Here is a 27,867-nt window from a genome sequence, read left to right as displayed (position 1 = left end):
GGCATACTCCAAATTTTTATGATTTTTTCATTGAAATTCGGGGGATGCAGCCCCCGCCCGTAACCCCCCGCGGTTGGGGCATCCAAATTTTACATGGTTGCATGCACTGATGTTCTGCCTGCAAAACAAAAGTTATCCGAAGTAGATTGGTCCCATAGTGTCAGTTATAACAATTTTATGAATAATATGCAAATTGGCTAAAATTCGCTAGAGTATTACGTTTTGCCTTATTATTCAAATTGTATTGCACCCACGAACATGAATCAAGTTTCATTCTGTTGCGGAAGGTCCATTCTTTGAAAAAAAAGCAAAAGTTTCGGTTTTCTCCCCAAACTAGCTGGAGAAGAGGGGGCATACTCCATTTTTTTATGATTTTTTTCATTGAAATTGGGGGGATGCAGCCCCGGCCCGTAAGCCCCCCGCGGTTGGGGCATCCAAATTTTACATGGTTGCATGCACTGATGTTCTGCCTGCAAAACAAAAGTTATCCGAAGTAGATTGGTCCCATAGTGTCAGTTATAACAATTTTATGAATAATATGCAAATTGGCTAAAATTCGCTAGAGTTTTACGTTTTGCCTTATTATTCAAATTGTATTGCACCCACGAACATGAATCAAGTTTCATTCTGTTGCGGAAGGTCCATTCTTTGAAAAAAAAGCAAAAGTTCCGGTTTTCTCCCCAAAGTAGCTGGAGAAGAGGGGGCAAACTCCACATTTTTATTTTTTTTCATTGAAATTGGGGGGATGCAGCCCTCGCTCGTAACCCCCCCCCCCCCCCCCGCGGTTGGGGCATCCAAATTTTACATGGTTGCATGCACCGATGTATTGCCTGCAAGATAAAAGTTATCCGAAGTAGATTGGTCCCATAGTGCCAGAGTTATTACGATTTTTCTCCATGATGTATACGAATTCAAATTTCCCGCTCAAAGCCTCGGCGACACTGGGCTTACTTTCGTCAGACCGTGCGGCGTACTAAGGGTTAAGTAAGATTCTTCATTTTCTTACAAGAAAAAATAACCTCCAAGATAGTGTAAAGGCATACACATTCAAGAATAACAGTTTCTCATTTAGTAGATGTTCTATCCAGTTCCCATGGTGGAACGGAGGTGAATGGTTTCAGAGAGCCTCTAACGTTGTAAGGGCCTAATGTTCTCAAAACTGAAAAGAAATCATAAAAAAAATATACATCCTTACATAAGAGTTCATGGGCAGTGGCCCATGTTAAAAAAGAATCTTACAAAATTTACTTTCTCCTTTCCCCACTTCAACTTTTTGAGATATCCCCTTGTCGGGCACTGCATAAATTCAAAATTCAACCCCTTGACCATGGATATCTGGAGGGGAACAAGGGAGGGGGTGCTGCTGCCTGGAAAATGAATGTCAACCTAAAATAATATATTTCACATATATTACTTCATTTTAGCCACAGTTAATTGTTACAAGGATATTTCCGGAAAATGATAACTTAATGAGTGATTTGTGAAGAGGCAGCATTATTATGGTAGATGGTATGCCTTGTTTGTTTTCTTTCTGGAAATACCTTGCTTGTCCCTCCCTGGAAAAGATCCTGTGGACGTCCATACTCTTTACTCGTCTCATACTGGACCTACGAATTTATTGCAAATGCCTATTTCATTCCTTTATGAGGAAGTGGAAATTAGTATTAGATGTTCAGAATTCACACAGGACCTATTGGGGGTGCTATCGTTTCTGTCGAAATTCTTCATGCAGTTCTGCTTTACCATCGTTATTTAATGCAATAAATTGTAATGAATAAGTCATGCTATGACATTTCAATTCCCTCACACGTTGACCTTCTTAAAAGCACGTTAAAACATTAGGTACAATTGAAGAAAGCATAAAGCAGCTTAAGAGAATGTAAAACTGTAAATTCTGACATCCAGTCATTTGTTCATATATTGTACTGGGTGCTCTGGAGAAAAAATAAAGTAGATGCTAGCAAAATATCAGAAGTGCAGTGTGACAAAGTGGTGAGTTTGTTAAGTTAAGATTTCAAAATATTTTATTTTGGAGAACAGAAAAGAAGGGGGGGGGGGGGGGTGTTGACCATACTACGTGGATGTGATAGGCAAAGTAATATCAGTGCTTTAGGCCCATAACTAGTGGTAGGCTAAGGGGGTTGAAACCTAGGATGCCATTTAAATCTTGTTTTAAAGACAAAGTCAGAATATGATGCAGAGAAATGAACACTTGGATATTTTTGTTTCCCTAAGTGGTAGTAATAGTACGTTTTGAAAGATGTTTTTCAGACAGTAAGACATAACTCAAATATTGTTAAATGCACCGATTTTTTTAAAAAATGAGAAATGTTAACTCTGAATCTTTAAATATAGGGTAAACTGACATAATATCGGATACTTTTTGAAATCACCATAATTAACCCACTAAAATTTAACAGAAATGCATAATTTTTGGTAATATGAACTATTGGTACCTTACCTTTTACCTTGTGATGTGTTTATCTCCCTTATTGTAAAATTATTTGTTGTACAGTACAAAATAAAAAAACATGCAAATTTGAGGAATGGAAAAAAGCGGTCCTAATATCGGATAGTAGGTATGCCTAATATCGGATAGGAATTTAACATTATATAATATATATATATATATATATATATATATATATATATATATATATATATATATATATATATATATATATATATATATATATATATTAACATTATATTTGAAATAAAATTACATCTCATGATAGAAGCAACCTGTTATTTATTTTCAAACTAGTGTCAGATTCTTCTGAGTCATATTGCTCTTGACATGTTTCGTGCCACAATTTAGGATTGGGGAATATCAATTAGAGCAATTTGATATCCGATATTTGGCAGGCCTCCCTATCCGATATTAGGCCGAACGCGACCTCGTGGGAAATGTTAAACAAAGACATTTACCGGAATAGGACCAGCATATCAACATACTCTATTATTCTATCTTTCTATGAATGTTTTACATTCAATGTGAAAACCTATGATGATGAAATGCTTCCAAAAACTCAGAAACTGAAAATTTCTGTTTTCGTCGATCATGCACGTGCAAGGTGCTCAACAGCGTTCCCACTCACAATGAAGTATTGGCGGCAATCGACGAACGTAGTTCAGTGGATTGTTGCAGATGGCAGCATCCATGAGCCGAGAAATGATGGTATACGATATGTCAGTTTACCTTAATCTAATATTATTTTTAATGAGTTTTTCTTTGCTTCTTCGTTTCAAAATTTATAGGATGTACGAGGGTGGTTTGAAAAGTTCTCGGAATCACCACCAGATGTCAGTGCTAGGACAACGAGGTTCCCGCATAGTAATAGGCCATCCTTTATTAATAAACACTTGGCGCGTCAGTGTTCTGGGTAGAGATCTGTGGTGCGGACGTCACTTTGTAGTTGTTCCCGTGCAGTGCTTTGTGAAGATGGAAAAAATCGAGATTCGAGCGGTGATTAAGTACTTCGTAAAGAAAGGTATGAAAGCAAAGGAAATTCATGCCGATTTTCTGAACACACTGGGGGACTCTGCTCCTTCATATTCAACTGTTGCAAAGTGGACAAACGAGTTTAAATTTGGTCGGGACAGCTTAGAAGATGATCCACGTAGTGGTCGCCCAAAATGTGCTACTACCCCAGAAATTATTGAAAAAGTGCATAAATTGGTTATGGAGGATCGCCGACTGAGAGTGCGTGAAATTGCTGAAGCTATAGGAATGTCATCCGAACGGGCGTATCACATTTTAACAGTTGAATTGGATATGAGAAAATTATCTGCAAGATGGGTGCCGCGACTTTTAACACAGGACCATAAACGCATCAGAGTGGACATTTGCGAACAATGTTTGACTCGTTTTAAGAGAAACCAAACAGATTTTTTGCGCCGGTTTGTGACGACAGATGAAACGTGGGTCCACTACTATACCCCAGCGACAAAACAGCAGTCAAAGCAGTGGAAACATGTTGATTCACCACCACCAAAGAAAGCAAAGGCAATACGGTCGGCCGGAAAGGTAATGGCGTCAATGTTTTGGGATGCGAAAGGGATTCTGTTGATCGATTATCTTCCCACTGGTCAAACAATTACGGGACAATACTACGCTAATCTCCTCGACCAACTAAAGCATAAGATACGGGAAAAGAGGCCAGGTTTGGCAAGAAAGAAAATCATCTTGCATCAGGACAATGAGCGCCCTCACACAAGTGTCGTTGCCATGGCAAAAATTCATGAACTTGGTTACGAATTGTTGCCACATCCGCCTGATTTGACTCCCTCAGACTTCCATCTTTTCCCCAAACTCAAAAGTTTCCTCGGTGGACGGAGATTCTCTTCAAAGGAAGAACTAATAGCCGAAGTTGACACGTATTTCACAGGCCTGAAGGAATCTAATTTTCGAGATGGGATCAAGGCATTGGAACATCGCTGGACCAAGTGCATTAGTGTACAGGGAGACTACATTGAAAAATAAAAAAATAAATCACTGTTGTAAGTCGTTTCTTTCTATTCCATTCCGAGAACTTTTCAAACCACCCTCGTAAATATCACAAACTGTGGCAAAATAATAAAATATCGAAGCACGCACATAAAATGTCCGTGCTTAGTAGTAATTACGGGGGGAGGGGCCCAAAATATGTCGCTACAAGGCTGAAGTGTTAATTGGAAATTTAAGCAAAAACTGCAGACTCGGGTACGAAAACATCGAAAATGTAGAACGAGACGAGAATTGATAGATAAAGGAATATAGAAATATGAAGGGAACGATATAAACATGGCATGTACTCTCGAAATTTTGCCAAATTACACTATTCTAATGAATATTTTACACAAACAAAGGTAGCAATTTTTAAAATTGATTTTGGAGTTTTTATTTCGAATGTGACATTAACTGTTGTTGTTTGGATCCTGTTTGTTTTCATGTTGTGGAAGGCCAAATAAAAAATACCCGCAAATGTAATGCCCTATATGTGTAGTGGTAGCGTCGCCGCCTTATAATCAAGGGATCCCGGGTTTGATACCCGGTGGAGGCACATTGTGTTTCGGATCCCAGTTTTAAACTGTAGGTCCAGTGCCAATTAGCCTATCTCTGAATAAAAGGACTTAAAACCAAACTGAAACGTAGGGTCAGGGAGGGTTTATCTATAACTTTTCATCTTGGAGATGTAAGTATACATTTAGAGACAAAATGGCCATAAGTTGGACCTTGTGAAAAAATTTAGGGAGTGTTGAGGGTATTTGGGGTGGGTTTTGTGTGTGTGGGTAAATCACTGCGTAGGCAATCGCTAGCACACCGAAAAACGTTATTGCTTGCCAGAATTGGCTTATATGTGGAGAACATTACATGTCAAGTGGAGTTGCGGTGGTCTATACGGTAATTCCCACGCGGGAGATCCAGTTTCGATTCCGATCACCGGGGTGGGTGATCTAAGGTCGGAGCTTTGCTACCTTATCCCTGCATAATGCGGCTTTGGAGCTCACCCAGCCTCAAATGAATGGATACCTAAGGGCAACCCTTATGGGTAACGGCGACCGGACCGTGGCGCTGATTACATCATCTCCAAAAATGGCCGAGATCAAGAATGTGTGGGGCCGTACCACCACATCTCCCCTACATGTGCCTTCATGGCATGAGTGCACGTAGAACTTTGCCTTATTGAATGTGGAACTCATTTATCATTCTATGTCGCCAAATAATGCAAATTTACCAACCTTAAGTATTTCGTTACATTTACTTTCAACACTGTGGAGAACACTACGAAAATCTTAAATTTCCTGGTACGTGCGTTTCAGTACGTTTTCTTTAACTTGCGATACAGTCTCCACGGGACTCTTCCCAAGCTCTTCCGCCCGTAGCAGTGTGCCAACTTAGCTCTCTTGGAGCCAGATCTGGCTCTTTCGTGCACTCGTTCGGCTGTGAACTGGGACGCCCACCCCCGTGCCATCACTGGTTCGGACCCACATAGACTAACTTTTGTCATAATTATACATTTTGCACGTGACGTTATGTTGGCTGCGTCGCCCCACTCCCTCTTATCTTCCCAGCTACTTCTTTTTATCGCCGTGTTTGACGTGAAATTGACATAATATTGTTATCAGGGAATTCTTTATTTTCGATTTCATACGACCATCGGTGGATTATTGAGATGGGCGATGCCGCCAGATCTAAATGTTGAAAACTAAGTATACATTGTCATCAATTTAGAGTTAACGATAATGGCAGTGCCCCCACCCCTTTGACAACTAGCATTACCCTAGGGGCCACTTTATGAAGCCTTCGTAAATCTAACTCCATCAAAGTCAGTTTTACCGGTAAGTCCATTTAAGGTGAAATTTAGTTCTTTTATGCGCATCAGGTTTGGGAACACTGCCAGGAGGCAAGGAGAAAAGCATTGATCATATGGGAGTATGATTTGATTCGTTCTCCTGGGAATATAAAACTTCCGATGGAATAGATAAAGATATGAACGGGAAGACGGCAGTTTGAAGATGAATTTCACCAGCGGTAAAGTGGAAACTTCCATTTGATTAGCCGTAACTTGATGTTGAACCTCATTCCCCATAAGGAATACATGGGATTCCGAAAATTCTTATTCATCATATTTTTCAAACATCGCGTCCAGCTTAATAATCAACATAAAAAAAAACGCTCCCACTTGCAACATGGAGAGAAATTCATACTCTTGGATACACCCAGGGTTTTTGTTTAGTAGCAGTGCCCATTCTGGCGATATTGAAATAAATGGACAATTGGTGCGTAACTGTATCTCCTCCCCTTACACAGGTGATGAAATTGATGAACGGACACACACAGAACACTCATGCCCTGCCCGGCTTTCGAACCCGGAACCCCTAGCGCCACGGAGGTCGCGAATCAAGAATAAGGAGTCGAGGAAGACAGAAAGAGATAACCAAAGGAATAAAGGAAATGTGACCATACAGAAACAGAGAAACTCTGCATCCACAACCACCGAAGGATAATCCACTCTTGCGTTCATTGGAATGAAACGTCGCACTGTTTTAATTGCAGTGTGATCATTTCCCGTTCACGAACTCCATATCATCTAGATGCATCCGTGTGTGATGCACTGTCAACGCAACTTCCTGTGAGACGAACCAAAAGATCTCTCTCTACCTTATCGCCTGATAAAGATTGAGTGTCGTCGTCGGATTATCAGGGTACCGGCCTCAGTCGCGAGAAGAATAGCGTGTGGTGCGAAGCTTTGATACTTGGTCTCGCAGTTTTCAACGCCGTGTACATACGGGTACACGGTAATATTTTATCTTGGTGCCAGGATGATTACTGGTCTGTTGTGGTAACAGTTGCAGTGTGAACCGTTTTGTGCTGTTCTGGTGCGCGATTTAGTGTGGCTTCCTCGACTTTCTAGGTCACCTGGACTCGTTCTTGTGTCGGCATGGAGTTTGACCTATTCAAATATGTAAGTTTGAATTAAGCGCTGTCCTGTTTCAACCTTGTTTTCTTCCACCCGAATCCCGGCCTCATTCCTTATGTCAACCGTGACTGCAGACCTTGCCCGACAATATACCAAGCGTTAAGTGCAACCGTTACTTTTAACTATAGCTTGTCGGGCATTGTATGCACGTATGTATGTAATTAATATCATGCGATTAGATTGTGTCCCTTGTTATCTTATCAACCAGTGTTGTCTGATACAACAGCTTGATGGCATTGTGCTTGATGAAAATTACGATATATTATTTTTCACATGTTTCATTAGTTTCAAGCTGATGAAAAGTTCAAACATATTACAAGAAATGTCAGATGTTTGTAAAGTCCACCTTATGCTCAGATAGGGCAAATAGAACTGTACCCACAATTTAAAGTGGAATCCGTGCCACTTTGTAATGGTCATTCTCCGGGGATCGAACCGGTTATTCACCGGGGAGGCTCTCCAAAAAACTCGCTTCGAAACGTGTATGAGTTTTTTAGTTATTAATGAAAATTAATCAATAGACAAAGGCCCCGTCTAGTTCGCTGCACTACGCTAGGTGTAGTGCAGGTGTATCCCGGTGTCAGGCTGGTGCAAGGAAATGACGTTCAACCAAGTAGACGAATAACGGTGTTCGAGTTCAGTTGCCTGTATGCTGCTTTAAACGTTCATTTCATTAGTTAGCACGCACCACGTGATTATACACTACACCACTCCAGAACGGCGCAGACACCAAATACACTACTTGACACCAAATCAACGAAGTAGACGAGTCGGTGTTGCACCGTATAACCAACTAGACGCGTGAGTGCAGCGAACTAGACGGGGCTATATGTAACACAGTAATTTAACCACACATACCTCCCAACACCCCTTTAACACCTAAAATTTTGACAAAAATCGGATGTATGGTCATATCGGTGCTACACAATGCCTTTACACCTTCCAAAAAACAATTTTACCCCCTCCCCCGATAGGAAATTCTGGATAAACCCCTGAGATATTTGTATTGCTAAAATTTTCACAAATTCCGTACGTTTTGTAAAGAAAGCTCATGATTTAAAAGTTGTTATTTTAAATACTGCCCGAAGTAAACAAGCTTCTTTGAAAAGATGGATTTTTTGCAAATGTAATAAAACATGAAAGTAGCAATTTTGTTGTATAGAAAATAGGTTTCTCGTTTTAAAAATAGTTCATGATTTAAGCATTAAAAGTAAGTGATTTAAAAACATTGACGTGAATTTGAAATGTTTCAACTTATTTTAAATTTGTCAACCTTGTACAAAAGTAATAAATTGTATATGAAATAATTCTTGAAACTTTCCTGGTGGCGAATGATGAAGATGCTTTCTCGGGATATCATCAACCAGGTGATTTCTGGATCATTGCCTGATGATGAGAGTGACGTTAGCTCTCGCAAGCTTGGAAGCCTATCCGGAAATCACCCGGTTGATATCACGAGAAAACCTCTTCATCAAGTACAATATGAGTTGTGCAACGTTTTCAGGGTATGTGTGATTTCTCATGCTTCAGGGAATACGTTCATGGGCAGAACCATAACTAGATGATAAGATTTATAGCTGACCCCGCATTTTTGTCACGTATAACAGTATAGTTGAGTGTGCTGTTGCTATTTTGTCAAGCTTTACGCGTTCATTGTTTTCATTCACTTGGGAACAGGCATTACCCATCCAGATTTACAACTTTCTTTGTTGAACTAACATTGCTAAAATTGAGTTTTCGTATTTCTGAAAGGAATTGTTCGTTCTTACGTGGTTGTCTGGCTGCCGTTGTTGGATAAGAACATGGACAATAATTCTTTAGGGGGGGGGGACAAAGGATGCATACTTTCCCCCATAATAGTGATACCTCCTCAAAATGCACTGCTTCAGTTTGAAATTATCATATTCCTTCAACGCCCTTATAATAATTGACATAAATTACTGTTACTGAAATGAAATTATGTGTGAAATATATACTTTTTAAGTAGACATTCATTTTCCAAGGGAGCGGGACGCACATGGTTAAGAATGTCCATTTATCGGCCTTCGCGATGAACTTACAAGGCACAAAAGCGACATAAAACTAAAAACAAAAGTATAATACGGGACTTGGAAATTTAAACCTTAGAACTAACAAAAGACGATGTATTTTGTGCCCCAGTGTAGCCCATTATTCGGGCGGTTAGTATTCTGAGAAATATAGCTATTGTTCCATGTGTTGAGCTGAAACATATACTTTTCTGCAGTGTGATTTGAATGTTATAGTTTCTTATAAACTTTTTTTTGTGGCTACGAAAGGAAGACCGCTTGTGTACCGGAGAAACCATTTCAGAAAGAGAAAAATACAAGGCCAGCAAAACCACGATTATCTGTATTCTGTGCGAAAGGTGGGGAAGGCATATCAATGAGATGGTACTTTGCACCCAGTCTGTACAAAAAAGAAACACATAGTCGGAAGAGAATCCTCTCTTATAATTGCAACATTGAAATACAAATTATTTGTCAAAGGTACAAAAGTATTATTCTTTGCATTTTAATCAAAATTGGTAAATAATTGTTCCTTTGGCTGCATTTTTTTTTGTAATATCCACCATTAATTTTTATTTCCTTAGCCTAATATAATTATTAAAGCTCGACTGGACCTGGCAGCGGTTTTCCAATTTTCCTTTACTTTTAGAAAATCGTATTGTTAGAATTGCTTCTAGAGCATTCACGCAAATCTCTGGTTTGCCTTCTCTAATGTCCAGATATTCTTAACAGTAATAGGATTACGTAACCACGAAACTCACCATGTTGAGGTCAGATTGTGATACTTGAAAAGAAGTAGCAGGCTCCGATCTAGAAAGATGGAAGACACAGCGATGGAATTCGATGCTCCGACCAGACGTCACCCAATGAAAAGCTTCTTGGCAAGCCTTGTCCCTCAAACGGCTGTCGCACCTCGGAGTTTAGTTTACATACTTAGTTACTTATTTAAGCAATTATCCCCATATTCGGCATTTTCCCATAAATTTCCACATATCTTGGGTGTGTGTGCCAAATCGTAGGGTATGCCATTTTGGTCACCACTGTAACAGCTACAAAAAAACAGAGGGAGAAGTTGGAAAATGTGATAAAATTTGGTTTTCTGCATACGTACTATTACGAAGAAACATCCGAAACGGAATGAAAGCATCTTGTGCCATTTGTTTAGGTCTACCAGATCACTACAAGCAAAAAGTGGTGTATGTCCCCAAAATGTAGGACACTGTCATCTACAGGACTAGAAATATTAGCAAATAGTGGGAAATTGGACACTTTTAAAAAAAGAATGATTTTCTAATGATTAGAATAACTACCTAATTGACATGATAACACTCTGCGTCACGAATTCATCATCAAATTACCAGTTGTATCGTAGTATATTCCCTCAGGGGATAAACACTTTCCATGTGATAGACTAATTTTCTTAATGTAAAAAGTGCAGGACATTAGATTTCAAATTTCTTTCGGACGCCGGATTTGAAGCTATGCTGGACCTTTTGCCTGCACCAGTAAAGTCATGTATGAAAATTCCTCTGAAATATCACTAATTCCAAATTCTGTGAATGAATATAGTTTTTCCTTTTGCTGTTGTGCTGTAATACTTTCGTGGCTCCGCAAGCTATTTACTGTCACATATTTCTAGACAACAGCTGAAGCAAACTACGCGAAGATCAGCTTCAGAACAAATTCTAAACAGATGTAGTTTTTCAGAATTTTGAATATCATGGCGGTTTTTTTGGGAAAGGGAAGGAATTTTCAAAAAGGACTTTGCTGACACAGCGCAGTGAGTTGTCGACTCGCTATCTCGTCACAGAAGGCTCCAGTTTCGAGTCCTAGCCTAAGCACGTGAGTTTCTGGCTCCTGCTCTTCCACTAATTTCATCTAATCATGTTCATCCTTATCGTCGTGGTTAGCCTAAACTGGAAGAAAAGCGACGCTAAATAAGAACACTATAATTGTAAAGAATAATGCAAGGTACTTCTCGCACTACTTCATCTATTGCAAGTGTACAATAATCATATTTCACTTCTACAACGGTCGTTGCTAATCCAAACTAGAATTCACGTTGTTCACATAGTCTACATTATCTACACGCAGATGTAGGCTATCTCGCTACAGCGCATCACTATTCCTAGGTTCGATCCGTGTAAAGGACGTGTATTTATGAAGTTACTTTTCTCTTCCCGTTCCAGCTGATTAATCCTAATGTGAGTTGAAATAGCAAGCAGAATGTTGAAAGTTCGTTACGTCATTTGTGCGCAATGTCTGGTTTTCAAGGAAATTAAATTGATTTACTTGACCTCATTGATAAGTAAACCGTTAGTGACTCCAAGGTAATGACAATTGCAGAGGTTGAAATGTGTGTGTTTCTGGCTTGGATCTAAAAGGGCAAGATAGTTTCATTTTTACGATAGTGAGAGTGCAGTGGGAATTCAATTCCCCGGATTCTAATATTGGGGGAAATTATTTCCATCTTATTGGCAATATGCGAGTGAACACACCTTTTCCCCCACCTCGTCACTTGTTGCCGCCATGTTGACGAGTTTTCCCGCACCGATCCCGGATGTATATTTTTCTCCTGCTTGCAGAAAAATCAGCTCTTTCAGACGATGAAGATTGATTGAATTAAAATTGTTGGGTGCGTCTGCACATTAAGCCATTTGCACCCTTCAACGTATACGGGGAAATATCCCCTTATCTAAAATTCTTACTTTTAAAACATGGGGTATAGAAAGCCCTTTGGAAAAAATGAAAAGTGCAAGGTTGAAAAAGGACCTGCACAAGACAAACACAACACATTAAAAATTTAGAATATACTAAACGCTTCCTCACAGACAGTCGAATAGTCCAGCTCTTCTCAAAAAGCCAAAAAACATTGGATAAACCACTGTTGTCATCGCCCGACAGGGATGAGAAACTGCTGGGAAGATAAATAGACTGCCGGAGGAAAGCAAGATGAGAGGATGAAGAATGGTGTTGATGAAGGCTGTCATGTTGGAACCAATTATTGGGTACAAAAAAATGTACCGATTCCTACCAAATGTAAATGGTAGTGTGTTATCAATTTGAATTTAAATATCCTGTAATTCATAGCTAAATGGTGCCTAAGAAATCATGCCGACGCCAGTCCTTGTGTCAGAATGAAATATGAACCTGAAGTAATCTGGCAAGGTTGACAAAACTTGGATTGATCTTTCCAGGATAAGGACAGATGTAAAGCTTTTGTTGCCACAGCTTTAAATCTCCAGGTTTAGGAATGCCATAGTTATGTATCTTTGGCTTTTTAAATCAGGAAGTTCTAGTTGGTCCGATGTTGATGTTCTTTTTCTTAATTCAAATTGATAACTTTGTTATCGCTTTTGTCGATTTTTACATATGCAAATTAATATTTTTTTGCAGAAATTTTGAAGTGATTGAATTTGTAGTTATAATTATTTTGTTGCTATTGTGTTTTACTGGAAGATGGCTCCTTTTCGAGAAGCATTGGCGTTGCCGGCATAGGCTTGCAGGTCCCGGACCCCTCCCGAAATTTTGCTACATTATAGTGCTCTACAATTGAAGTTGTGTACAAAAACAAAAGTAGCCTTTATATATTTTGGCACTAATTTTTGTTGATTGTCTCGTGTTATGAAAGGATGGTTAACTGAAACCACATCCAACTGTTGCATGTGTTCCTTCTATGTAAGAAACTTATTGATAACCGAAAAATGTTAATCGTTACTTAAAATTCTTTTGATGTTGAAGTGGAGAAATTACATGCTAAACACATTTGCATGCATACGAAGTCGAGAAATAATGCAAATGTAGTATTACGTGATAATTTTAGTCATTTCCAAGATTTCACCACGTTTCGCACTTATTGTTATTTTTAATTTATTATTTGTAGTGGACGTGCAATGAATGCCATAATTGTTGCGTTAACATATCTGCATAGAGTTAGTGTCATGGGCTTGATGTCCCACATTAAAATGGTTTAGAAATGACAGCGTGGATAAATGGATTTGATGAACAGATTGCAAAAACATTTCATTAATAATTACTATAATATAGATTACAATATATAAATAAAGGTAACAAAATAATACACTTTTGAAGATGCTTTGCGCAAATATTTAATAGCCAACAGCCGTGGCAAAGTGGTTAGCACAACGCGCTACGATATCAACGGTCATGGGTTCGAATCGCGGCATTTGTGTTCTTTGTGATTGTCCCTTCATCAATTTTATCATATCATCACTTATTCTCATCTTCACAATTAGCCAAAAGTGACAGAAAAAGGAAGTAAAATAAACCAAATCAATCAAACAAGCAAATAATCCAAGATACAAGCTCGCTACAAATCATAAATTTTCTGAGTTTAATGCTTTCGATAACAGTTTGTCAAAAAGTAGCATTTTTATGAAGTCATAATTACGGCTGTGCCGATACATTGGTATCGGTATCGGAAAGTATGTGTTGGAATATATTTAACGATACCGGCCGATACTTTTTCGGTATTTTGATCTTTCACGAACTCCGCAAAAAATGCCGCACGACTCTTTCGCGGAGCCTGATTATCCGGGAAATAAAGCAATATTCAGTTTATTATCAGTTTTCTGTAAAAAAAAAAAATAAGAACTGAATTTTGTAATAACATAACATGTAATTTAATAATCTGATGTAATACTTGAATATATTAAAGTAAAAATGTGGGTAAATTGATTCCAATAATTAGAGTGAAATACTTTGACACAAATACGTATTAATCAATGTTTTGAACAACTTTTATTATTACAAGTTTTCAAGTAGGCCTATCAGTATCTGTGGAAATCTGTGAAAGTATCGGCATCGGTAACGGTTCAAAGAGGTATCGGCTCAGCCCTAGTCATAATTAATATACATAGTGACAATTGCATTCCAAGTTGTTATTTGAATATTATTTACCAAGACTGTTTTTCTTTTATCGAAAGTTGGGCCCCATGTGGGAAATCCCTAACTTCTGTATATCATGTTTCAAAGGAGAAACATACTTTGAGCTTTAATTTAGGCTAAATGTACACTATCGCTGTTTGCTCATACGTGACTATCTTCGATTGCAGCATGTGCCACACACGGCTGTTTCCAGGACTTCGTTTCGTGCAAGCCAGAATGCATGTGTTCACGGATGTGCATGCACTCGAATGGAGGGACGCAGATGGGAATGGCATTACGTACCGCGTGTTCGAGTTTCTTTTTGCTCTGTGATAAACAGCGGCGTTGACTTTCGCCGTCTGGCATTCTTGCAACGTAATACGCGGCGAGAGCTTGCGAATGCGGAATTAATCATGGCAGGAAACTTTCTCCCTCGATTTCCTGAACAATTACCCATGCTTCTCGTAAACGGCTGCCTTTACGAGAGCGGATGAATGTGAATTTTAGAATTTTTGTGAGAAATTCCTCTGCAGAGAAAGAGAGAGATTTCCTCGCTTCCACGGCAGTGGCGGATCCAGTAATGGCACTTGGGAAGGGCGATGTTACCAAAATTTACATTAAAAGAAAAATAATAGGGCTGAGCCGATACCGATGCCGATACTCTCACCGATACCCACCGATACTTGTAAAATTCCATTTTAAAATAATAAACGCTAGTTACCAAGTCATACTAACTCATCACATTCCTTTAATACAATTAAATACCTTTCAAATTATTCTCGTGTAGCATTACAATACTTTAAAATTTCTTGTGAGATTTGGTAATTTTTTGTGTGTGAACATCTCTGTAAACCCAGAGGATGCAAGGAAAGAGTTTTTTGAAATGTTGCAAGACTTTTTAACATGTTGCGGTTTAAAAAAACAAACAATAAAACGGTGGATTGTCTCTCTTCTTCAGTTTCGTGTAAACACTATTCATTCTTGTCGTTTAAGTTAACCTGGGGAGGGAGAAGAGCGACATGAAAATATATGCAAATACAGTTATAGAAGAAAACATTATTTATGATATGCTGTCCATCATTCTCTGTCATTTCCAATAAAAACAAGTCGCTGCTGGATACGAACACCAACAGTCACATAAAAGACTTACACAGAAGGGAAGAGTACAAGAAGAAATAGTTAAATCCACAACCCTCCTTCCCCGCTTGATTGTAGATAAAACAAAACTAATTCCACAGCGACCTTCACCAGTCTTTCCCAAGAACTCCGCAATCATCTGGCCCGGAAACAGCCCAGCATGATAGTAATGCTGGCTTTGAAAAGGACCACCACGAGCAGTGTGCGAGCAGGAATTGGAAATGAATTATTTCTTTTCAGAAGTTGGGCCCAGCTTTCTCTTTACCCATGCCTTTGATCTTGTCAATCATCTGCTTCCCAGAAGGGTGGAGATTTGTTCAGTAATTTTTTAACTATATGCCGAACTTCTTCCAATCTGCCACAAGGAAGGGTGAATGAACTTTTGAAAAGAACAGATGTTGCTCTTGACTTTAGTTCTAGCGACTCAAAAACAATAGTAACGGAAAATATCGGTGGGAAAATTTCAACCGATACATATTACATCGGCTTAGCCCTAAAGAATATATAAATAATATATATAATGCTTTGTGGTCTACAGGGAATAATGTGCATAGTTCGAATTCCGGACATGTATGTTTATTATTTTCCTCCATCATTATAATATCTTTACATTGTCGTGACACCTAACGATGTAAAAGTACGACGAAAATTGGGGAAACTAAGAAACAAGGACATTTTCTCTGAATCATGTCGTCCCTGTTGAGCCAGGAATATGTAAAACTATTTATAAAGCATTAAGATCGTTATTTATTTATTTATGTACTTATTTTTTTATTTAAGGGCCAGATTATTACCGGAAGATCTCAGAATTAGGAAATAATAATAAAAATCATTGACATTCTGTATTACAATATTTACAGAATATCTATACTAACCATACATTAATGAGTTACACCAATAAAATACATATAAATACATATACAAATAAATGCAAATACCTAGTCTAGGCATTTTGGAGGGGCGATCGCGTATCAGCGCGGCCGAGATCAAGAAAGTGTGGTGCCTTAACTCCACACCCCTATACGCCTTCATGTTGTGGTGCCAAGCACAGGGGGAGCACTGTACTTTTTTTATATGTAGCAAGATAATGAGATGAGAAACTTTCAATAGCCCGAGGAATGTAAATACTCTGTAATATTAATAATAAACTATTATGGATATTTATTCTCTAATACTAAATCGGTTAATTGCATTACTGTTTTTTAACCATTCCAGTGAGGTCGCTGTATCAGCCTGCGCGGGGACCGTCTTCACGGTAGTGTCCCTCTGTTACCGCGTTTACCTACGAAGGAACTTGCGGTCAAACAAACAATTAGGCCCACTGCTTGGGCAAGAAGCGGCAACATTAAAATCGCTCCTCCTCGAAGCAGCCAACAGGGAAACAGGGGCTTGCCAAAATAACCGTTCTGCGCTGTGAATGGAGGCCGACTCGTACGGGGACACTACTTTAGCTTACAGCAACCAATTCCTCGGGATTTTCTTCTTTACCGCTGGTGCGTCAGTTCATTACGATGTCATTCTACGTAATTAAATTGCTTGGGTTTGTATCGTAAAGTTAAAATAAGTAACAGCTTTAAAGAAGAAGTACCATTCTTCCTTTTAATAGATCCAAAAAACAAAGAATGTTAGAGTGCGCGTCAAATCTCCTGCATATGGCGACAGCCAATAGCAGCACACTGCAGCGGTGCCATGTCGAAATCTCACACGGAAAAGAGAGTGGTTGATTGAAATGCCTTGTCACGGAGAGCACGGAACATTAGATAATATAACATATATTAAACTTAATGGGAGAAAAGATCATACCTGATTATGCCAAAGGGACTGCCAGGGTCTCCTCATCGTCACTGACCGCAGTACTTTCGCCCTCTGTGTCGTCATTCAAATTTATTATAATTGGGTCCAAAATTTCGTCCCGATCTATCTCCCTTGCAAAATCGTTTTCCTGTAATTGTTGTGCATGTTTAACACAAGCAATCCATTGTTCTTGTGTTACATTGTCAAGTTCCTCGTTAACAAGTTAACAACACATTTTAATGTGTGGTTCTGTTTTACCCATGTCTCGTCAAGGTAAACGATTGGTCTCGAATCACCAGACACTCGAATTTCGTGCATTGTAGAAGGAATTTTACCCTTGACGTAACAATGTCACTTCTCTCCATCAGAAATTTACGACCGTCGTTGGTTTTCCTGTTGGCACTTCTTAAAGTCAATGTTACTTCTCTATTCTTCACTCGAACATTATTTTAAAAACAGGAACGAAGGGAGAGCAAAAAGGATACAATGCAAATACGTTTATAATAAAATTGCTTCTACAGAGGGAACGGTATAAGCTACAATCACGCTTGTTTTTCGTACATTTCAACATTTTATTATTACAAGTTTTTTTTTAAGATTTGTGTTCATTCTCGTAAGCTTGGAGAATATTTGTACCAGTTTATTTTTATCCTTAAGTAATTGAAGCAAAGGATAAGGCTAAAATCCCCTCATTTTGATGGAAGCGGCCCCGGCGCCCACCCGGCGTCGAATAACATGGGTACCTGGGGGAAACCCTGGGGGGTAAAGGCGGTCAGGGGCGTGAAGCTGATCACATCACCCCCACTCACGACCGGATCAAGAAAGTGTGGGGCGTTACCCCCACACCCCCTATACGCCTTCATGGCGTGGTGCTAAGCACAGGGGAGCACTTTACCTTTTTTTTTACCTTTACCTTCCCCTCATTTTTATTTATTTCAAATTGGCGCACTGCATCGACAAGATCTATCTTAAAACTGACAAATTTTGCGATTTCATAGTTGACGGCGCACCCATTTCTTTGTCCCTCACTAAAGACGTGGATTTTTTGTCGGTTTGGAATAGTTTTTATTCCTCAGTAGGAAACTGGGTTTTACTTCGTTTCATGTCGTTTCGAACCTGTTTTGCATAATCTTGCCTCAGAATTCTTTTTAGGGTATTTTTTGCTTATATCCTCTTCTTTCGATACTCGCTCTCTCTAAGAGGTCCCGGATTCGTTACCCGGTGGAGGCACATAGTGGTTCAGCTCCCACTTTAAACTGTAGGTCCAGTCCCGATTAGCTTTCTGTGTATAAAAGTGGAGTTAAAACTAGATTGATTGAGTTGGTGTTTTAAGTCCACTTTATGTAAAGTAAGACTAACCGGGACTGGACCTACAGTTTAAAGTGGGATCCAAACCACTATGTGCCTCCATCAGGTATCGAACCCGGGACCCTTTGATTACAAGGCGACGACGCTACCACTGCGCCATCGAAGAGGCCCGCAGTTAAAACTAGAATCAAACCAAACTAACTCTCTCCACAGTACAATGTTTTCAAAGGCAAGTTTGGGTTTCTTCTCGAGTCTCGAAAAATACATGAGCAATATATACCGCACAAATATTTACAGCACATATAGAGCATTAAGGAAAACAACTTTTCTTAACATTTTTCTTTCTGAGACCTTGTTCAAATGATAGGAACCTTCGTAAAATGATTTTCTGTATGTATGCAACCACGCCGCACAGCTTAATAGTTAACAAATTAATTTATTTGTAATTACAATAAACATAGTATAGATGTGACCTATTTATAAATGACCGACTAGATATCCGCGTGCTATATTGGAATAAGTTGCGGTTGACACGATCGAGAGTCTGAAGTCTCATCTCCATTTTACGAGCGTGTCTCAATCTGAGTCTCCTCTCGTCAAATCTCGAACTACCTGGTCTCGTTCTCGTCTCTCTATCTCTTTTTCAAAATCCTGAAACAAGATTGGTACCATCCCTTAAAAAAAACCTTGTACTTTACAATCTATGGCTGGCCACCCATCTGATTACAGCCTCGCTACGATGTCAGGTGTTTGTTCTATCTCCCTCCTCATTCATCTTCAACTTCAGGAATAACCTAGTTTATTGTGGATAGTATATCTAGACGAAACGAGGCTTTGTAGAGTCTCGGTGTCGACTCGATTTTTAAACACCTGCCTGCGTCTCGAAGGGAAGCCTCGGTCTCGTCTCGAGTCTCGAAATATATCGTACAACACCGCACACACAGCGTGACACCTCACAAACTCCCACGACGTACAGAGGCGATGAAAGCAAACATCTTGACTTTTTCCTGTTTGACGTCTCGTTTGGACGCGGTGTTTTATCCTGAATAAATGCAACCATGAAGCCACAGGCTTACAATTATCACGAATGGGTTGACTTTGTAATTACTGTTGACAAAATACTTGACTCCTGTGTTAATAAGAAGAAAGTCTCAAATTAAGGGCAGAAGGAACAGTTGGTGCCCAGCCAGAAGCGAGGACCCTAAACTGCTCCTCCCCCACCGACTTTTCTCCGCGGTGAGCTGGGGGGGGGGGGGGGGGAGAGGTCCTGTGCTCTGGATGGTTCCAGGATGAGGACAAAATTTATAATTATGCTTATGGAAGTATTATTTTAGTTCTCTTAGGAATATCAAACATCGGATGGCACAGAAAAATACTTGAACGGAAAGAAGACATGTTAAAGATTTGATTGGCAGGCGAAAAAGTCGAAACTTACATTTGATTAGCCGTAACTTGAAGTTGAAGTAGTTGCGAGTTTTTCCCCCACAAGAAATACGTGGAATTTTGAAAATTCTTATCATGTGTTTCGAACATTGTATCTAGCTTAATAATCAATTTTAAGAAAACGCTTCCACTTGCAACATGGAGAGAGATTCATACTGTATTATTCACCGGGTTTTGTTTTTATTAGCAGTGCCCATTTCAACGATATTGAAGTAAATGCACACCTGGTACGAAACTGTCACTCTTCACCTTAAAGTAAATTTACTTTGGTTAAGTGATATACCAAAGTCTCGAACGGAAAGTCTGAGTCTTGTCTTGATTTTACAGAATTTTCTCTCGATTTGTAAAAGCCCGTCTCCATGTTGATACCACTAATCTTACAGTGAATCGACGTGAAATTTGAAAATACACATATGCCTCTTCCTTCCAGGTCCGTTTCGATGACTAGCGTTGTTCGTGGAAGAAGTAAGTAAGTGGAACACTTCAATTACGTAACATTTGATGGAGGAAACGGTAGTTGTCCCAACAGTTCGTCTGCTACGTCCATTTTGTTTTCTCCAGCTGCTCATGGAGAGAGACCACAACTCTATGAACACGGCAAACAGGAGATTTGCCTTTTCTGAACACGGTATTTACATTTTCCTTCCTGCAACACACACACACCTTCAATTCAGGAATAATGTGTGATCCTAGTGACCGAGACGGCCTTTTAAAAATCGAGAATTGACAGTTCAAGTACCAGGCAAACCTCTAGACGAGACGTAGTGTTCGAGACACTCGATCTCGTTGGAGACTTGGAGAAACTATAATGTATGGCAGTTTGAAAGTTTTACCTAAACGAGAATGACCTTACTTGAATTTTGAAGTCCATTTTATGCACAGAAAGACTAGTCGGGATTAGAACTACAGTTTAAAGTGCCTCCTCTGGGTACCGATCCCGTGAGCACTTAATTACAAGGCGACAACGTTACCACTACACCACCGAGAGGCCCAAAGTTACCTTGCTATGCAACTTATTCCGACTTTGTGTATTGTAATTGCAAATAAATCCAATTTTGGTAACTGTGCTGCGTGGTTACATACATTCAGGATGAAATACTGTTGGTTCGTAGTGCAAAAGAGGGCGTCCAACAACGAAAAACATATTAAAACCGTCCGTACACGATTCAGTTTTCACTGAAATATATCGTTCCAAGAAAATCGACAATTTAAAAGCGTTAAACGACGTTCTTATTGAAAACCTTGAAAGGTTTGAAATTGCATTCGTACACGATCAGAGAAAACTTTTGACAAAAATGAGAGTGTGAGTGAACATGAAATAGATTAGTCGTAACAAATATAAAAATGTTCTTGCTAAAGAAAGTTGTACTCAAGACGTGCGATGTATTTTCACTGTACTATAAATGTAATCTAACACACCAGAAGAGAAACCGTCTGATTATAATGATGCAAAATATTTGGGCAGAATATACACTAAATGTTATGTCCACGATATATATCGGTATTTTTGTTAATTTAAAGTCCGACAAAAAATATTTTAATGTTGGTTGTCGAATCTAATTTATTATCACTTATTCACTGCTTCAGTAATTTACACTCTTCCTTGTTTCATAATCGCGATTAAATAAATACCGGCTCTCCTTTCCTTTCTCGCAATCCCTTGTTTACACTTTCCTTGTCCCAGTAAAAAAAATAGCATTCCGTGAGTTCGAATGATTTAAGTACCACGTGCTCTGATTGGTTGAGAGTTCATCTTGGAAAGCTTTCTTTATAATCGTTTCTGTGTAAGAATTCTTTAAGATTTACCTTGTATCCATTGAGCAAAATGACGTATGCTCTGACGTCATTTTCTTTAGGCGTGGAATTCAGTGTGTGTGTGTGTGTGTTTGAATGTGTGTAACATGAAAAGTGGGAATTCGTACGGAATTTGTGTGGTATGAAGCCTTTTCCACTGAAATATTTTAAAACAGCTTTGGATGTCAAGAAATTCTAGAAATTAATGAATGAATGAAATCAGAGTGATTTTTTTCTTTTTCCAGAATTGTAATGATTGGAGAGAAAGGGGATACGAAATTATCGCAAACTCAGTTTTGTAGCTAGCGCAATGCTAATCTGTGATTAGCGATCAAGAAAGGTCAATCAAGTAAAGTGCTTCCCTGTGCTTGTGAAGGCGTATAAGGGGTGCGGGTTTAAGGCCCCAGACTTTTCTTGATCACGGCCGAAGGTGAGGGTGATGTGATCAGCACCACGCCCCTGGCCGCCTTTACCCCCCCCCCCCCCAGTTTCCTCCAGGTACCACTTTAAGTGACGCTGGATGGGCACCGGATCCTCTTGAACAGGTGGGAGAAAATCCCGGTTCTCCCCTCCGGGGATCGAACCCGGGTCTTTCGCATGTTACGAATCCGGTCTGGGCATGAATGTTCTTTGTGAATGTCCCTTCAGCTATTTCACTATAACTCACCCATATCTTCACCATTAGTCAAAAGTGGCAGAAAGTTGAATATTTCAAGCGAAAATTTTAATGTCTGTTTGCAAATTTACGTATTTCTGTTAACCTTCAAATTATGAAATTTCTTACTTGTTCGTTGTATTTATACTGTTGTTTTTATTATTATTATTTTTATTTTTAGGAAATTTATTTTACTTATAAAAGTATAGTGATGTAAATTACTATACTTTTTTTACGGCACATAAGTTACATTTCAGAGAACATTTCCGACCATTTATTGCATAAAACAAAACTATGTAGCACAACCTTTTTAGGGCCAGGGTTTTACAAATGGCTTTTCATTGGTTGATGCATGGTCAGCACATCGAGTCCCATCGCCGCTGTTTTCTGACTTTCGAAAACGGAACCCGCTACTTGTTTTCGAGTATCAATTGTCTTCACAATGCTGGGTTAACACCGAAATTTTGTGAGTTTCCACTGAGAATCGAACCGGCGACCGCGCACACCAAAGGCGTGATCTCTGACTACACGGCTACGCGGAAGCTCATTTGATTGCATAACTGCATGAATATTTTTATGCAAATAGTGCTGCATTGCTATTCAGGTTACATATTTACTCAGTACCCACTATTATGGCCTGCTTATCATACCGAGAATCGTGTTGGTAATGTCTGAACTCTATTTGACGTGCTAGCATACATGCATGTTCACTATTTTACGAGGATATAGTGTGAAATGAACAGCGCCTGAGAACTGTGATAGAGCAATTGTCCATTGTATTCCAGACTTCGCAACCGATTTTTCGCTTTTGTGTTTCCGGATATATCCGATAATCTTTTTGTGTAGACAGGTGAGGCACTTCAACGCTATATGGAACAGGGGAAATGACTATTTCCTGCCCGGATGTTTGCAATGGGGAAATAGCATGATTCCCACGTATCCGGTTGTAGGGTTAGAAATACCATATAGAAATGTCATAGGCGGAAATGGCTAGCAAAATTACACGATGTAACTTGAGTTTGCGGAATATGTATTCGATTGAACGGTCAGCGACCATGGTCAACGTAACGCTCTATCAATTCAGAAGTCTCAGGTTCTATCCCTGGTATCGCCATTCATCCTCACTGTTGCGATTTGCCCAGGAGTAGAAAAAGCGACGTAAAATATCCGAATTCTTCATTGATTTCTGTATATTTATCCAGGATCATATTTGCCCCCCCCCCCCCAAAGCTGTTTCCTGAAGAGAAAGGGCTGGCGCTACCAACTATGCAACTTATTCCGACTTTGTGTATTGCAATTGCAGATAAATCTCGGCACAATGCTGCCGCCACACGTCAATCTGTTGAACTACAACGTGTCACGTGTAGAGGCGGGAATAAAGTAATTATCTGAATCCACGATTAATTGTTGCTGCCAGTTGCAAACAGAGGTCACATTGTTAAGTAATCAGTTAATGATCCTCGTGTATAGCATGCCTACCTACTCCATTCTAGTTCCTGAATCAAGGTGGTACTTCGTCTTCATGTCTGGTTCACATGTTCCTAATACTCCAGAACCATCTTCAGTTTTTTAAAGTATAACTTACACTTTCATAATATAAGGTTGGTCGATTAACTACTGTGTGTACTTCTTTGCTTGCTTCATTGATTGATTCTTACTAGGATTATGCGTATAATGTCTGATGTAGTTTAAGGTACTGGGAACGATACAGCACTATAAACAGGTATCATAATAACGATATTTTAAACTATGTGGATAGTTTCATGCGAAAACGACTGAAAGTGTACAAAATGCTCATTTGTCCGAAAATTGAACGTTTTACCACGTTTATGTGATCCCTGCAGATCCCTAACAGATTTGTGAAATTCAAGTTAGTTGCCTAGTGACAGGACCAGTAATTTTTCAGTTTCTTCTAAATTCATAATAACTATTTTTCATCTTTCGTAAAGATTCATTTGGAAGGGATCAGGGTACTCTAAAACCAAAGGTCTTAATTTTGAAAATTTCGAACTTTTGTGTATGCAAAATAACTACCTCCGTATTTTAGGATATATTGTAGCGGTTCGTTGTGAATATTTGGTGAAGGTAACATTTCTTTACCGACATAAATACTGGACAATATGGGCATGCAGGCTCACTCTTGCTGTTCATGGGCAAAATTGACCTCCTCCACTTTTTTCCAGATCCCCACAGTAACATTTTCCGACTTGACACCTCGCACCTTGACACCTTGAGGCCGGGCACGTAGCTAAATTTTAGAAATATATTTCGGGGGAGGCGGGGCTCAAACCAAGTGTCTCAGGAATAATAATAATAATAATAATGTTTTAATTAAAATAATTATATCACAATTGTATTAAATAAATACTAATTAAAATTTATAAATTAATTAACATTATATTGTTATTATTACCGGAATAGTTAAAAAGACTATAAGAATATAGATACAACGGCACGTAATCATTATCTAGCTAACCTATAGTTAAGATCGGTATAATTTGTATAAAAAGTGCCCTGGCAAGGAAATTGCCAAACAGATGAAGAATTGAATATTTATTGAACAAAAAAAAAAGGATGTTAAATCCATTTGGCGAAAATTAAAGTTCCTGATTAATATTTTATGCATATCATCATAATAGTAGTGCGCCAGCATAAATCTGTGGTACTGTCCTTCAAAACCATATGATCCCAATATAATCCTTGCCTTAGTTAAGTTCAGGGGAAATTGATAACAATAAATGCTAAACAATCATATTTTCATTATTTAATTTTAGTACTCGGTAAGTCTTTCAAGACGTGCAACAGCATTCGAATTTCTAAAACATTTCGCAAACTCTTTGCGGAAACGTGACGATTCGCGAGTTATCCAGATTAGTAGGCGTGCGTGTGTGTGCTTTTCGAACGAGCGAGTGTGCTTTCCTCCCCCCGAAATCGACTGTTGATGCGTGAGTCATGAACGAAGCTATTCCATCAAAAACATACAGAGTATGTGCGTTTTCCTCATTTCACAACGTTACGCAGAAAAAGGCCTGCAGCTTCATCACGACGTTTTGCAACACTTGGTTCTTATAGCATTCAGTAGAGTGGAGTTACTCGAATGTTAACTTACATTCTACACAGTTCTCGCTGCCGATTTCAGGCTAACAAGGCTCTGGCGTCATGGGACCTTTTCATTTTTTTGTCAAGTTTTCTTTGTGCAGAATGATCCCCTTTACAGCCTCAGCTAGTATCTCTGTTTGTATTTTTCTAATTTTTCTGTGACTTGTAGCAATCATGGCGGTTAGGACGATTAGATTAGAAATGGATGATGGAATACTGACAAAGTGATATCCATTCTCAGAGAAGGAACTCTAACCCAGAACATTCGGATCGCCAAGCCGGCTCTCCGCTACTATCATAGGCATGCCAAGATTTTCACAGTTCTTCTATTTCATATTGCCTGCAGATTTGCTTTTTAAAAATAATACAAAGCAAACTTTCTTCTGAAATTTTAAGACCATTGTATGCTCAGATAGGCTCATCAGGACTAGGCCTAGTTTCAGGTGAGATTCAAATCACTGAATTGTATCACCGCGGAAAATCGAATCTTTGTTCTCGCAAGTGTTGTTTGTTGGTCAGTGTAAAAGATAGAAGAGGAGATGGTTAAAATTAGGACCCGAATATTCATATAGGCAAAACATGCGAAATATGTGCATAACTATAGACAAACTCACTGAACTCTGTAAGCATATTAAAATGTGCACTATAATATTTTTGAAGTCTTCGGTCATTTCCTCCATTCCTGTGCTATAAAAATTAATTATGCTAAATTAATTTCTCAGTATTTTTAATTGTGAGAAGTTAATTTAAAATAACGGAATTCATGTGCTAAATAACATTTAATAATTTAATGTAAAAAGTTCATTATAATAAATTGATAACGTAAATTACCTGTTACAGTTATGGACGTCCAGAAGGTGGGGCCACCCCCATCCTCCTTGAATAATGACTGTCAATCTAAAAGTGTATATTTAACATATAACTTCATTTCAGTCACGATAATTTGTTAATTTTTATAAGGTCGTTGCAGGAACATGATAACGTCAAACTGAAGGAGTGTTTCTTTTTTGGTGGGCAACTATATTATGGGGGAAATATGCCCCGTTTCCCCTCCTCTTCCTCTGGAAAATACCTTGCTTGCCCATCCCAATAAAAAGTCCTGCGGACGTCCATGCTGCCTACAGTTCAAGCAAGAATACATGATAATAAGGTAAATGTTTGATCCAGAAATATGTCCGCATTACTCGAAGAAAATTAGAGAAATAACGCAAACACTGCATTTCATGTAAGTTATAATAGGCGTATACGAATATGGTAAACGCATTCTACTTTCATCTTAGCCGCAGACATTTTGTAGTAGAGACCAATGAAGACGCGTACTTTTGACGTTTCGGCATATATTTGTATTAAATATTTTTTGAAGCTTTCCTGCCAGTGAATGGTGAAGACTTTTCTGTCAGTCAGTTCGGTACCAATCTAGGCAGAAGTAACCACAAAAGTGAATTTTTTACATTAGTGTCTGTTGTCCAGTCGGTAGGGCATCTGACTCCCCCCTCAAGAGATCCGGATTCGATTCCTGTGTTAGTGATCTCAGGCGGAAATTTTCAGATATTGTCTCTCTATAAATCGGCTCTCGGGGTCATCCAGCCTCGTATAAAATGGGTGCGGGAGGTTGGAGCGTGGTGCTGATCACATCACCTACACAATGGCATCCCTTCCTCCGCACCCATGTAATCGTCTATGGCTTGTTGCAATGTGCAGGGGAAGGCTTTACCATTTGTGTTGTTACAAGATGTGAATTACGTGTAATTGTTGCATAGTATAAATTGCAGGGGTGTTAAAGGTCCAGGAATTTTAAATAAATTCAATTCCGGTCCAAGAGAGAAAATCAGCAAGCGTAAATGGGTTCTGGACCGTGAAGAAATTATTTCAATTCGGTCCAGGAACCTTTATCCGGATTAATTTAAATACGGTCCAGGAATATTTTTTCCGGATCAATTTAAATACGGTCCAGGAACCTTTTTTCCGGATCAATTTAAAAAGGATCCAAGTTCCGTACTGAAATGAAACAATACGCAACTTGGCCCGAATTTAAATTGTGCTACAAAAAAAGTTCCTGTCCTCTTACAGAACCCATTAGAATGTATGCGTTCCTGGGTCTTTAATAATCTTAGGGTTGTTGAAGATCCAAGAATTGTGTAAATAAATTCATTCCTCGTCTGAATGAAACAATACGCACCCTGGACCGTATTTAAATTGTGCAAGAAAAAAGTTCCGGTCCTGCTGCGGAACCCATTAGAATTTATGAATTCCTGGA

At 39.0% G+C, this 27,867-nt stretch overlaps 1 protein-coding gene across 2 annotated transcripts in view; it reads left to right on the top strand.

Moving 5' to 3' along the window:
* LOC145988907 (huntingtin-interacting protein 1-like) overlaps positions 1-27,867 on the top strand; it is a 145,484-nt gene that overhangs the window by 13,228 nt on the left and 104,389 nt on the right. Inside the window, exon 1 of one of the 2 annotated variants that reach the window (XM_083124200.1) lies at positions 7,241-7,451. The exons of the other annotated variant lie outside the window; for it this stretch is intronic. Coding sequence (XP_082980326.1) covers positions 7,428-7,451 — 24 coding nt within the window. The 5' untranslated portion in view covers positions 7,241-7,427. Of the gene's footprint in view, positions 1-7,240; positions 7,452-27,867 lie in introns of those variants that run through there. 2 annotated transcript variants of the gene reach the window in all.

Source organism: Lepisma saccharinum, chromosome 6 (genome assembly GCF_977018435.1).
Source record: "Lepisma saccharinum chromosome 6, izLepSacc3.1, whole genome shotgun sequence".
In the NCBI taxonomy this organism is placed as follows: domain Eukaryota; kingdom Metazoa; phylum Arthropoda; class Insecta; order Zygentoma; family Lepismatidae; genus Lepisma; species Lepisma saccharinum.
The sequence above is the reverse complement of the archived record's forward strand: the minus strand, read 5'-3'. Positions and strand labels throughout refer to the sequence as shown.